This window comes from Eublepharis macularius, chromosome 7 (assembly GCF_028583425.1).
Source record: "Eublepharis macularius isolate TG4126 chromosome 7, MPM_Emac_v1.0, whole genome shotgun sequence".
Taxonomy (NCBI): Eukaryota; Metazoa; Chordata; class Lepidosauria; order Squamata; family Eublepharidae; genus Eublepharis; species Eublepharis macularius.
Window position 1 is genome coordinate 116,155,244 of NC_072796.1, and position 12,540 is coordinate 116,167,783.

Here is a 12,540-nt window from a genome sequence, read left to right on the forward strand (position 1 = left end):
GCTGTAGAGTGATAAAGTTGGAAGACATCAAAAGATCCTCAAGTCTAACATGCACACACAGATTTCACAATATATGGCCATTTACACAGCCTCAGCCCAAGCAATCCAGGCATTACAATGTATTGGAAGGCAAACTGATTGAGATAAGATTTGGGCCAAGCAAAAGAAAATAAAAATTCGTAAGGATTACAAGATATTGTCAGCTCGCCCAGCGGGGTGGGGGTGGAATTCCTTTTAAATTTTTATTTATTTATACCCTGCCATTCTCCCAGTGGGGTCCCAAAGTGCCTTATATTAATCTAATCTCCTCCATTTTATCCACACAGCAACATGTGAGGTAGGTTAGGCTGAGAATATGTGATTGGTCCAAGCAAACTTTCATGGTAGATTGGGGATTTGAATCTGAGTCTGACACTCTAACCACTACACAACACTGGCTCTCACAGTATCTCAGTACCTTTCCAGTACTTGTGGCTGGATAGTTCTCCCTTCCAAATATGGTGGTCTATACAAATCCTTCCCTGTTTCTACCCTCCATTCATTTTCTGAATGTCATTCCTGTTCTCAAGATAGAGGGATGAGTGCACACATGCAGCCTTTCCATCATGCAGAGACATTAATATTTTAAAGGCAGGTAAATAGGGTCAGTGCTGGTTAGTACTTGGGAGACCACCAAGGAAGACCAGGATCACTACGCAGGCAATGGCGAACCACCTCTGCTAGTCTTTTGCCTTGAAAACCCCAGCAGGGGTCACCATAAGTTAGCAGCAACTTAACAGCGCTTTACACAAAACCCACCCCTCATGAACTACCACATTGTACAAAGTACAAAGGGAGGTGGTCATTTTTTGGATGTTCTTGAGTTCTCATTTATTTGTTCCTGCATGGGGTCTATGTGAAGCCAGGTAGAGGAAACCACACAGTGACTCAAGTGGGAAGGCCAATTTGGCACACATCAATTTTAAAGAAACATTCTAGTGTAACATGAAAATAGTTGGAATATCATGATATTCTCAGAGACTTCCCCTGATAGACTGACTGGTATTTTTTAAAATTCAGATCTACCCTGGCTTTCTTCCTGTATCCCCACACAAAATCTCTACTCATTCCTGCCTCACTGCTGGGTTGTGTAGGGCTCATGGAACGTACTAGAAAAGACACTATTGGTAAAATCCCATGAAAACATGCGCCATAATCAAGCTTGAGGGGAAAGTAGATGAAGGTTTATTTTACTATCTTATGATAAGGAAGAATGTCCAGAGTTGAGGTGAAAGCTTGGATGTCCATAACAGAAGGGAAATTCAAGAGGGGAGAAGAGGGTAAAAATGTTAGTTCAGGTGCTTGACCAAATAAAGATTCCTGAACAGTGGAGGCATGTTTAACTTCCGGGTCTCCTTCCTGTTGACCAAATCCAACCACCTGAAAATTCAAAGGTCAATCAGTTACCAAGTCAGCAAATGTCTGGATTTTAAACATTTGAACAAAGCTCAATTTCCTTCAAAGAGAATCCTCACATTACTTTAATTGTGACTTTTCTGTCTAACTTCCCACAAACAGATGATACCTCAGGAGAACAAGTAGACACTCACCAAGCCAATTCCAGCAGTTGGTTTATCCTATATCGATTTCATGATGTATAAATTTAACAAAAACAGAACACATTTGGAAATAGGGAATTAGGTTAGTGTTGGATTTTTGTGCCGCAAAGCACTGTTTTCAGTGTGATTCAATACATTCAGCCATCACTACCACAACCACCTGTGTTGTACTTATCCGACCTCAACTTTTTATGTGTAAATGGTCTTTCAGTGCAGGTTGTCTTCCACTTCCATATTTTGACATTTACTTCACGTATACTTATGCTCTATTCAGCAAAATTTAAGATTTTAATTTTTTTTCTGGTATGGGTTTCAGATTAAAAAGTCACAACTGCTGTTTTCAAATTAAAGAGTATTTTACTAAGATCTTTGCATGTCTTTATTTTAAACACATTTGTCAAAAGGCTATGACAAGAAAGCTGAAATCTTAAATATGGACATCTCCCACTGTTCAGTGGGAAACAGGCAACCCGCAGTTCTGATCTTTTGTATAGGAGTGATGTTTGTGTGGTAAAATTTAATAATGATTTTCTGGGGGTGGTGGTGGTGAACAAGTCACATTTCCTGTTTTTCATTCTTCTTTTTTTAAAAAATGTTTAAACCTGCAGCTTTCCCAACCTCCACCCTAATAGTGTGACCTGTGTTTTTTTTTCATCTGAGAGCAAATTTCCTAGCTGGAATATGACTCGGCTGTTCTTCTTCAAATGTTATGAAGGACCGAGGGTTGAAATAAATCCTTCACAAATGGAAGAAATCAGTGGAGGGTTTCCTCATCCCATAGCAACCCACACTGTACCATGTTCCCTCCAAAAACTGCTCCTGAAGTTCAAGGGTCACTCAGGAATGGCATGGGACATAAGAACAGTCTCAAGCAAGAATGGGAATTGTCAGAAACTGTCTGTTCTTGCACTTGCATGCAGGGCCGGCATGCCCATTGAGGCTGGGCCAGCAGCCGCCTCGAGCACTAAGGCACCAGAGGGGGTGCTGGTCCGGTGGTGGGGGTGCACGCCATGGAGCTCAATTGCCCTCTGCTGCTGCGCCCGGCCAGGAGCGCGTGCTGGCGGTGGCAGCGTGGGGCAACTGAGCGGGCAGCCTCCCAGCCCTCCCACCCAGTTGCTTTGTGCTGCCTCTGCTGCCGCTGCCAACACAGCTGTGGGCCAGGCACAGCAGGCGGCCGGGGTGGCAGGTGGCTGGGGCGGCGCATGGAGCATCTGAGCTGGAGGGCTGGGAGGATGCATGCTGCCGCGTGCCACCCCGGCCACCTGCCGCACCTGGCCTGCAGCTGCTGTGCCCAGCCAGGAGTGCGTGCTGGCGGCAGAAGTGTGGGGCAGCTGAGCAGGCAGCCTCCCATTCAGTTGCTCTGCGGGGCAGGCGCAGCCGGTGGCCAGGGCGGCTGGCTGCGCCTGGCCTGCAGAGCAACTGAATGGGAGGGCTGGAAGGCCCCCCCCCCCCCGTGTGCCACCCAGCCCCTGTGTCACACGCAGTGACGTCATCATGCAGTCTGGGTGCGCGCATGCATGCACACACAGCGGCAGCCCTTAAGCTGCCTCAGGCTCCAGCAACACTCTCGCTGGCCCTGCTTGCATGAGCTTTTTGCTGTCTTGAGGAGTGTGCTCCCCTTGCAGAAGAATGGAGAGGGCTGACCTGCTAATTCCCCCTTCTTGCTGTGCATTTATTCCTATGTCCAATGTGGTCTCTGAGGGTCCTCTGCCAATCAGGCTTTTCCAGGGTGTGAGTGGAGCTGTCAATGGAAGGGGAGCTTACAAAAAACACTTGTGAACCTTTGGTTATGTGCAGGAGCTGAGGTGATCCATGGAGAACAGAAAGCCTAACTGTGACCCACAAGTCATAATAATAATATTATTATGTTCGAAGAGGTGAAGATGAAATTAACAAACCCTCTGAGAAGTGATCTCCACCAGCTCTGTCTTTTTAAACTACCCTTGTGTAGAGAGGTGAAATTGACAGAGCCTTTGGTGCTGTCTTTTTAATCTGCACTTCCTGGCTAATATTGTGACTTCCTATACCTGAGCATCCCCATGTAAGATGTCTTGTGTCAGAATGGTGAACAAGTCAGTGTTATTATTATCCCCACAATACAGCTGGGGAGCTGGGGCTGAGAGGAGTGGCTTACCCAAGGTCACCTACTGAGCTCATGGCAGTAATGGGATTTGAACTAGCAGAGGGCTGATTCGCAACCAAACCACCTAACCACTGTGCTACAGGAATATCTAGAGAGAAAGAGACCTAATTCCAGATATACTCACATGGGTGCTCAACACCTTTCGGTCCTTGATCCTATGTAATAGGAACCACTCCATCAGGTCCTTTTTGGAAAGGCTTTTCAGTGCCACAATCTACCAACCAAAGAAATAAAACATATTTTCAAAAGAATCCCAAGAACAAATATATAAGCTTTAAGACACACAGACAAACGAATGTACTTGTTTATTAAGGACACACTTTTAACCTTTCATCACAAAGTGCTATATGTGAGAAACAATTAAAATATAAATCTTGATTTGACTGTAGGTTTAGAATACCCACCACAAATGTTAGGTGAATTCCCCACACACTCTACACAAATTATTTTTGTTCCATTATGAGCTGGATATGTGAATGATTAAAAAAAAATGCTTTCCCCCACCGCACAACAGCTGTAAATCAAAATCAGTTATTGTATATTCTCACAGTGTCACTTGGAATTGTAGTGTGTGATGGGCAGGCTGAAGCAACACACTGCTTCAGCAACTCCATGGCACTGCCTTGGTGAATAGATTGCTGGACTGCAGACAGAGCATAGCCATGGTTCTTGCTGAAATCAGAGCCAGTTTAGTGTAGTGGTTAAGAGTAGAGATGGGCACGGAACAAAAAAAAGACAAACCAGGAGGTTTGCGGTTCGTGGGTTTCACGATCCACGGAACTGGACCAGTTACAAACCAGTTCATGGTTCGTGAGGTTTATATGCCCCTTTCTGGACTTAACAGTGGCAAGGAAAGGGGAATTTAACAGTCTAAATGGCCGTGGTGGCCATTTGAGGGGCGGGGAGGCCATTGGCCTCTTCTGCTGCCCTGCGGGCCCCCAGGGTGACAGAAGAGCCGAAAACGGCCTTCCCGCCCCTACCGGGAGGAGAGGAAGGACATCGCGCTGAAGGGGAAGGTAAGTGTGGGGCTGGGGCTGGGAGCTGGGGTTTGGGCAGTTTAAAGGGACCTGCCACGTGTGTTCTTCTGAACAGACAGGTGGGATATAAATAAATTAGATAATGATAAAGAGACCTGCCATGGCAGGTCCCTTTAAACTATCAGCTGGCAGAGGGGGATCCCCCTCCCACCTTCCAGCTGATAGTTTAAAGGGACCTGCCCTTGCAAGTCCCTTAAAGGGGCAGTTTAAATGGCCATTTCCCTGAGGAAATGACCATTTAAACTGCCCCTGTAAATACAACCCAATGAACCAATATACAGTTCATGGAAGTTCCGTGAAAAGTAGCTTCCACGAACGCTGGTACATGAACCCCGTACCGGCCTGGTTTGTGGGTTTTTTGGGGTTGTATTTAGGTTCGTGCCCATCTCTAGTTAAGAGTGACAGGACTCTAATCTGGAGAACCAGGTCCCCCCCCACTCCTCTGCTTGAAGCCAGCTGGGTGACCTTAGGTCAGTCACAGCTTCTCAGAGCTCTCTCAGCTCCACCCACCTCACAAGGTGATTATCGTGAGGACAATAATAACATACTTTGAAACTGCTCTGAGTGTGTGTTAAGTTGTCCTGAAGGGTGGTATTTAAATCGAATGTTATCATTATCTAATTTATTTATATCCCACCTGTCTGTTCAGAAGAACACACAAAGTGGCTAAGAAACATGCCACCATATGGAAGTCAGCTGATAACTGGCAACATAAACTGCTGTAGTGGAGTGGTGAAGTGTTATCATTACGCCACAATACAGCTGCGGAGCTGGGGCGAATCAGCCATCTGCTGGTTCAAATTCAATTACTGCCATGAGCCTCTCCTCTCAGCCCCAGCTCCGCAGCTGTATTGTGGGGTAATGATAACACTGATTTTGTTCACTGCTCTGAGTGGGGCACTAATTTGTCTTGAAGAGCAGTATATAAGTGCACTATTGTTATTAGTATCAGTCATATCTAAGGTTGCTAGGTCCCCTTACCCTCATGGTGGGAGAGTGGGGGACTCAGCACTCAACTTTTGACACTCCATGCGCTTTGTGCAGGCCCAGGAGATTTTTTGCCTCTCAGGCCCATTCCTTGGGGACTTTCCCCCTTGCCAGTGAGGTGAGTGGTGGGGGACAGAGGCTAGGAGTGGGGGATTCCTCACTCCCATCAGGGGACGGGCAGCCCTAGTCACTTGACCTTGTCAATTTATACTATGAATGTCAGAACTCATTGTAGCCCAGAGTGTTTTTTTCAATGGTATCCAATGCCAAGCAAGATCATGAGACCTTAGCAATGCCCCTACATGGGCTGAGTGAACAGCATTTTCATCCATCACCTTTGTCTCAAGGCTTCTTTTCAATCATACACAGCAGAAGATCATAATTTTGTGGCAAAAATGTGGTTTGAGTGATGGGTTGGTTCACCCATCTCCATCCCTTCTTATAGGCCCTCTACACTGAAGAATGTTGTATTTTCTGGACCCCAAGCGACTTGCTATACTTTTGCTCCCTTTCCACACTATATAATCCTGTGAATAAAGAACCCCCTATAAACACACTTAGTTTTCTGACGTGGAACTCTCACTGATTATAGCTTTGATAAGTAAGAAAAGAACGGAACATAATGGGGAGAGGCACCATGCTTGCCAAAACGGTCTCCCCAGTTTTGGGCTGCAGAAGGAGAACAGATGAGATTCTTATTCCCACAGTCCCCATGGAAGAGAAAATCTGATTCTGATCACAAGGGATTCTTTTTTTATGGTAACTACAGTTTCATTTGAAGACCTCACTCACAACTCCTCACACGTGTGGTTCCTAGCCAGAGATAATCCTTGTACGGGAAACAACCGGGTACACTGTCACTTGTGAAGAGTGGCTTGAGGATTTATTTTGCGGTGATAACCTGATTCCGTAAGCTCAGTTCTTTCCATTTCACCGTGTTGTCACTGTGGAACAAATCTGTTATGGTGGAGCACTTAGGTTCGAGTTGATTCCGTTCCATGGAGTTACTAGTGAGCTGACACTGCAGCTTAAATCCCTATTTTCCATTTCAGCTGGCTTTTGAACCAGGCCCAAAGCTATTCAATAGCTAATGTTTAATCTTAAAAAGAAAAAAAAAAACGCCTATACGTCAGATGTTGCAGACTGTTTTCCAGAAAACAAAGTTGTGTTTTTAATGTACTACCTCTCGGGCAAGTCTGTCGAACACATACTGCTGAGTAATCACTTCACTCCAGTTCCTTTCTACTTCTTCACCAAGATGAGAGTCATCTGTTTGTTTAAGCTTTATTAGAGCTGAGACCTATTAAAAATGTGTCACGTTAGGAAAGCTTCTGCTTACAAGAAAGTAACAACATCCTGATTTCAAAGGTTTAAGTTAACACTGTATATCTCAGCGAAAGTAACTTTGCCAGTTGTGGCTCATGGTTTACTCCATAAATGCTTCAGTCTACATATCTTTAAAACATGGTTTTACTTCTTATTGATCTAGAACGGTGGTGGTTGAAAGTACCCTAAAGTTGTAGGTGACATATTGTGAGTGACCCTGTAGGGTTTTCAAAGCAAGAGACATTTGGAAGTGGTTCGCGATTGCCTGCCTCCGTTTAACAACCTTGGGATTCTTTGGTGGTCTCCCATCCAATTACTAAGCAAGGCCAACTCTGCTTAGCTTCCAGGAGTTGATGAGATTGAGCTAGCTGGGGCATCTCAGTCAGGGCATTGATCTAGACTACTTGTACGTATATTATGATTGACTATGTTGGCAGGCAAAAGGTGTGGGCCATAGCAGAAGCACTAGTGTGCAGTAACAGATTAAGAACAGAATACCAGCATCTCAAAATTATGGCATGCCAGTAAATCCTCTCACTCACACTGATCACTATACAATGATGCAGCACCGCAGGAAAGAGAGATGGCAGTTTTCTTCTGATAAAAAAAGGAGGGGGAGGTCCCCCTGGACCTCCAAAAGGGCGATGCTGGGGATTATAGGACCTACAGCGACAAAGCCATGTAGGGTGAGTGCTGTAGTAAGAAGGATAACTATGGGCCAAGCTACACATGACGAATGACACTTGAACGGCAAGTGGATTGAGTGGAGGGCAAGTGAACAGGGAGAAATACACTTGCTGTTCAAGTGTCATTCGTCATGTGTAGCTTGGCCCTATGTGATTTGGGGTAAAGAAGCTTTATGGCTCTAATCCATGCACTTAAACAACTGCATGAAGGTAAGAAAAGCAAAAGACAGACTTGTGAATTGGCTGACAAGTGAAGTACCCTGGGATGCAGCAAGCAATTTCATGTGGAGTAGCCACCAAGGAGAAGTGTGTCTTGGCCTCCATATATGCCCTATATTTGTAGATAAAGCAAACATCACAAGGATACCAGAAGTTTCCGGTGCTCTCCTCTTCGAAAGAAACAAGACTGGGACAGGATTGCTCTAGAACAGTTCACCGCTCAGGCTAGTAGCAGGTGTCGAATGTATGTAATCTCTTTTGGCGCAGGCAAAGATAGCAGTTTATATCCTACTGATCTGCCTAGCAAAGGCTGAAGACTTCCTCCTGCAAGAAACCTTCATCTGAGAGAAATACCTCTTCCTCTTGCAGAAAATCCTTTTCTGTCAGAGAAAGGCTTCTTAGGGCTCCCAAGTTTGCTGAACAGAGTCTTAGGATAAAAGCCTGATGGAGGCAAATAGACTAGGTACAATAGCAGAATATTGAATTCGTTGTTCATGGTCTCCATCTGCAAACCACCCACTCACATTTTAATGGGAGCATTTGACCTCTTTCAAATTAGAGCAGTTTCAGCCATGAAAACTCAACCTTACCTGCACCCAGGGGTCATTTTGTAGAAAAAGACCTGGAGGAACTCTTTAGCATAACTCATTAGCATATGCCATGCCCCTTGACATCACCAGAAATGTGTCATTAGCATAACTGATTTGCATATGCCACACCCCCTGACATCACCTATCCTGGCTGCTTTGGACCCAATCCTGGCCATTCAGGGCTGAAAATGGGCCCAAAATGGCAAAAAGGGTTGAAAATGGCTGGAAAGGGGCCCAAAATGGTCAGGATTGGGCTGCTGCTGAACAGGAGAGTGATCCACCACCCGTCAGAGGCCCGATCTGGGCCATTTTGGCCCCAATCCAGGACGAAACCGGCCCAAAATGACCAAGAGTCAGGTGGGTGGGGCCACCTGACATGTGACCTCTTTGGGGAACTGCATTCCTGTGCATTCCCCCTCAAAATGAGCCCTGCCTGCACTCATCATGACTTCCTGATGTTCTCGGTGTAAAACTGGTGTCCCCAACTTTTCTGGGCCTACAGACATCATTGGAATTCTGGTACAGCATCGTGGATGCAGCCACAAAATGGATACCATAAAATGGCTGCCAGAGGAGGCAGAGCCAACCACAAAATGGCTACCACAGCTTATCTTCAGTCACACAGTGAAGATCCAAATACCAATCAGAAGTCTTGCTGGGCAAAAGCCCCACCTGACCCTGCCTACTTTTTTAAAAAAATTGGCAAAGTACATCTTGGCACCCATGGGCATCACACTGGGGACTCCTGGTGTAAAAACTGCTACTTACATTAGCCTCAAGTAAAGACTACAGAATAGAAAGAAGCTTAGGATCTTACCTGAGCTTTGAATTCTTCATCAGATAAATTCCAGAGTTTTTGTTCAAAGTGCAAAAGGAAGTCCTCTATTTTTCTGTCAACTAATTCAGAGCTAAACAAATTAAGGTCCTCATTAAGAAGAATTATTAAGGCTGTAAATACAGAAATATTCTATTCTTTGTTATCTGCTTTGCTTTTAACCCATAAATTGATAAGGTGCTTTATTAGTGCCCTCCTGAATTGTATAGAATTGATTCTCTCAGTGTATTGCTATTTTATGTTTAGGACTTGATTCACAGCCTCGGTGTACTAAAACTCCCCCTAGCAGAGTTTCATGTGCAAACTATTTGTGTGGTAATGGTGCAGGAGGTTTCAGCATGCCATCACATCAAGTGTGTAGAAAGACATGCTCAAGGAACTTAAGTGGGGGGGGGGGCTGAACTGGAGCTCCCAACTTATTTTGAATGTCACAAAACAACCGTGGAGGGCAGATTTGGTTTGGGATTGCAGCAGTGGTAGGAAGGGGTTAAAGTAGGCCCATAGCTACAAGTGACACATAGGGGCAAGTAAGGTTGCCAACTCTGGGTTGAGAAATTCTTGAAGATTTGGGGGTGGAGCCTAGGGAGGACAGAGTTTGGGGAGCAGAAGGAGCTCAGCAGGGTATGATGCCATAGCATCCACCCTCTAAAGCTGTCATTTTCACCAGGGGAACTGTGATCTCTGTTGTCTGGAGATCAATTTATAATCCTGGGAGATCTACAAGCCCTACCTAGACATTGACAATGCTAGGGGTAATGCCTCCTCAGAAATACGTCATCCCCCCTGCTCAAATTCCCAGCTTTCATTAAAAAAAAATGTCACTTGAAAATTCATCTTAACTGTACTACCTGACTAAAAAGACACCCAGGTTTTCTAGATTCTCAGTACTGAACATATTTCAACTCACAAGAGCTCCAATCCAGTTTATTGGCCTTGATCCAGTCAATTGATTAATTACAAAAGCTATTCAGTTAAATCTTTAAGAACATAAATAAGGAGCATATGTTTTAAATTCTGGAACCAACTGCTCTACATGTATGAAACTGAGTTTTTGGTATTCTGCAACATACCAAAAACAGATGAACAATATGATAACAAAAACAGATGAAAATATGCATTTTCCAGAATTTTGTTTCTCTAGGTGTGTTGCCTGAGTAGCAAGCAACATGCCCTTTCATAGATTATTTCAAAGCCATGATACAGATGTAAAAGACTTTGATTTTATTTGGATCTTAGCGTCATTTTACATGTTACAGAAGAAGATTATCCCTTATCATTTCAACAGGATGTTAACCACAATTTTTCTGTACAGAGGAAGAAGCAAGTACACAAATATGCGGGGAACACATGCCTGAAGGCATTGGCCATTCAAGCCCAGCACAATGCATTGGCTGGAGGTTGGGATGTTTGCATTCAGGGTTAAATTAGTATTGCTACCAAATCCTCTGAAGCAAAATTTCAAGGCAAACTTGGAAGTTCTTTCTTGGGCAAAAGCTTCTGAGGAGCGTTGATAATTTTTTTTAAAGGATTGACGAGCCAGGTGAAATTGTTCAGGTAGCTTAATTCAGGCAAATCTCAGACAAATTTTGCACATTGTTGCTCTCTGGTCTTACTGAACAATGACAAATATGGCATAAATAAATAAACCCTACTGCCCAAGATGCTCCCTCAAATGGCCTGATGAACATTCTCTAGGAGGCATAACATGTTGGGTGCAATTAAGAGCTGGTGAAAAGAGGAGGGGGGGCAGAAGGAGAAGGGGGATTAGCCTGCTAAAGATACAGTGAGCTCGTACAATCCAGAGGGTGGAGATTTGGGCATATGCAGATAGGGCTGCTAAATGGGTTCAATAAAAACACTGGACACACTTGATAAAAATATGTTGACTTTGCAGGGACCACATGGCTTGGCATGGCAGTCTACCAAGCAGGAGTTAGAGACAGAGGCAGGCCACAAAGTGCTGCTGCTAGGTACGCTTCACACCACACCGACACCAGCAAGCCAATCCCTCACCAGGCAATGGTGGTTTAGTGGTTATGAGGTCCTGGGCAAAAATCAAGAATGGCCCTGGCCCCTACACCTCTGTTATTCACACCCAGCTCGCTGATTTGAACCTACCTCACAGGGTTATTGGGAGGATAAAATGGATTAGAGGAGAATGTTGTAAGTCAGGTTTGGTCCCCATTAGGGAGAACATTGCAGTATAAATGAAGTAAAGATATTATTATAAGCCACATTGACTTCCACCTCTACCCCGCTCTCATCACCTCTAGAGCCAGGGCAGTAGAGAGAAAAGAGCGGCCACAGATTACCGAGGGAGGGAGGAAGGAAAAGAACAGAATGGGGGAAACAGGACTAGTTCTCAGGGATGAAAAATGCCCACTGAAGTGGTTTAGGGAACTGCTGCACTGATTTTGGAGCAGTCTGTCTGTCTGTCTGTCTGTCTGTCTGTCTGTCTGTCTGTCTGTCTGTCTGTCTGTCTGTCTGTCTGTCTGTCTATCTATCTATCTATCTATCTATCTATCTATCTATCTATCTATCTGGTCAGCCAGGAATGTCACCATACCTGACTTCAGGGTGCAGTGAGGGTCTTATGGCTATAAGCTTAGGAGATCTGAATGGAGAGGATTTCCCAACACTTAATTACCCTTTCCTGGTGATATCTTATGGACTCCCAGCTTGTACATGTTCAATTCAAGTGAAGCATTGTGTGAGCTATGTATTCTAAGGCCCACTTCCAAGGTATTTTTTTAAAAGCAGGGTCCAAAGTCAAACTAGTCATCCTTAAGTCTATTGAAAGAAATTGGACTCAATTTAATTGCAACAAACTTCTTCAATTGGTTTCAGTGGGACTTAGTAATGACGAACTTTACATGGATTATAGCCACAGATGTGGTATGCAGGAAGGAAATATATCCCAGAAAAGGCACATTCCCCTGTGCCTCTCTAGCATGTTGGAAGACAGCAGCAGAAACATTAGTCATAGAGTATTATGGGGAATCCAATTTCTTATATGTTTTAAGCATGTCATAGGTGTTCAGAAAAATGGGGGTCTTAGTGACAAAGAGCATCAGTGTTCATAGAACTCATGAGTGGAAATAATAAAATTTGCTGTTCTT

The 12,540-nt window shown here is 44.5% G+C and overlaps 1 protein-coding gene across 1 annotated transcript in view; it reads right to left on the reverse strand.

Moving 5' to 3' along the window:
* Positions 1-1,224: 1,224 nt before the first annotated feature.
* Positions 1,225-12,540, reverse strand: part of LOC129333518 (nardilysin-like) — a 56,677-nt gene continuing 45,361 nt past the window's right edge. Inside the window, exons 28-31 of the mRNA XM_054985236.1 lie at positions 9,404-9,494; positions 6,949-7,065; positions 3,866-3,955; positions 1,225-1,419 (exon numbers count right to left, since the gene is read on the reverse strand). Coding sequence (XP_054841211.1) covers positions 1,225-1,419; positions 3,866-3,955; positions 6,949-7,065; positions 9,404-9,494 — 493 coding nt within the window. The remainder of the gene's footprint in view (positions 1,420-3,865; positions 3,956-6,948; positions 7,066-9,403; positions 9,495-12,540) is intronic.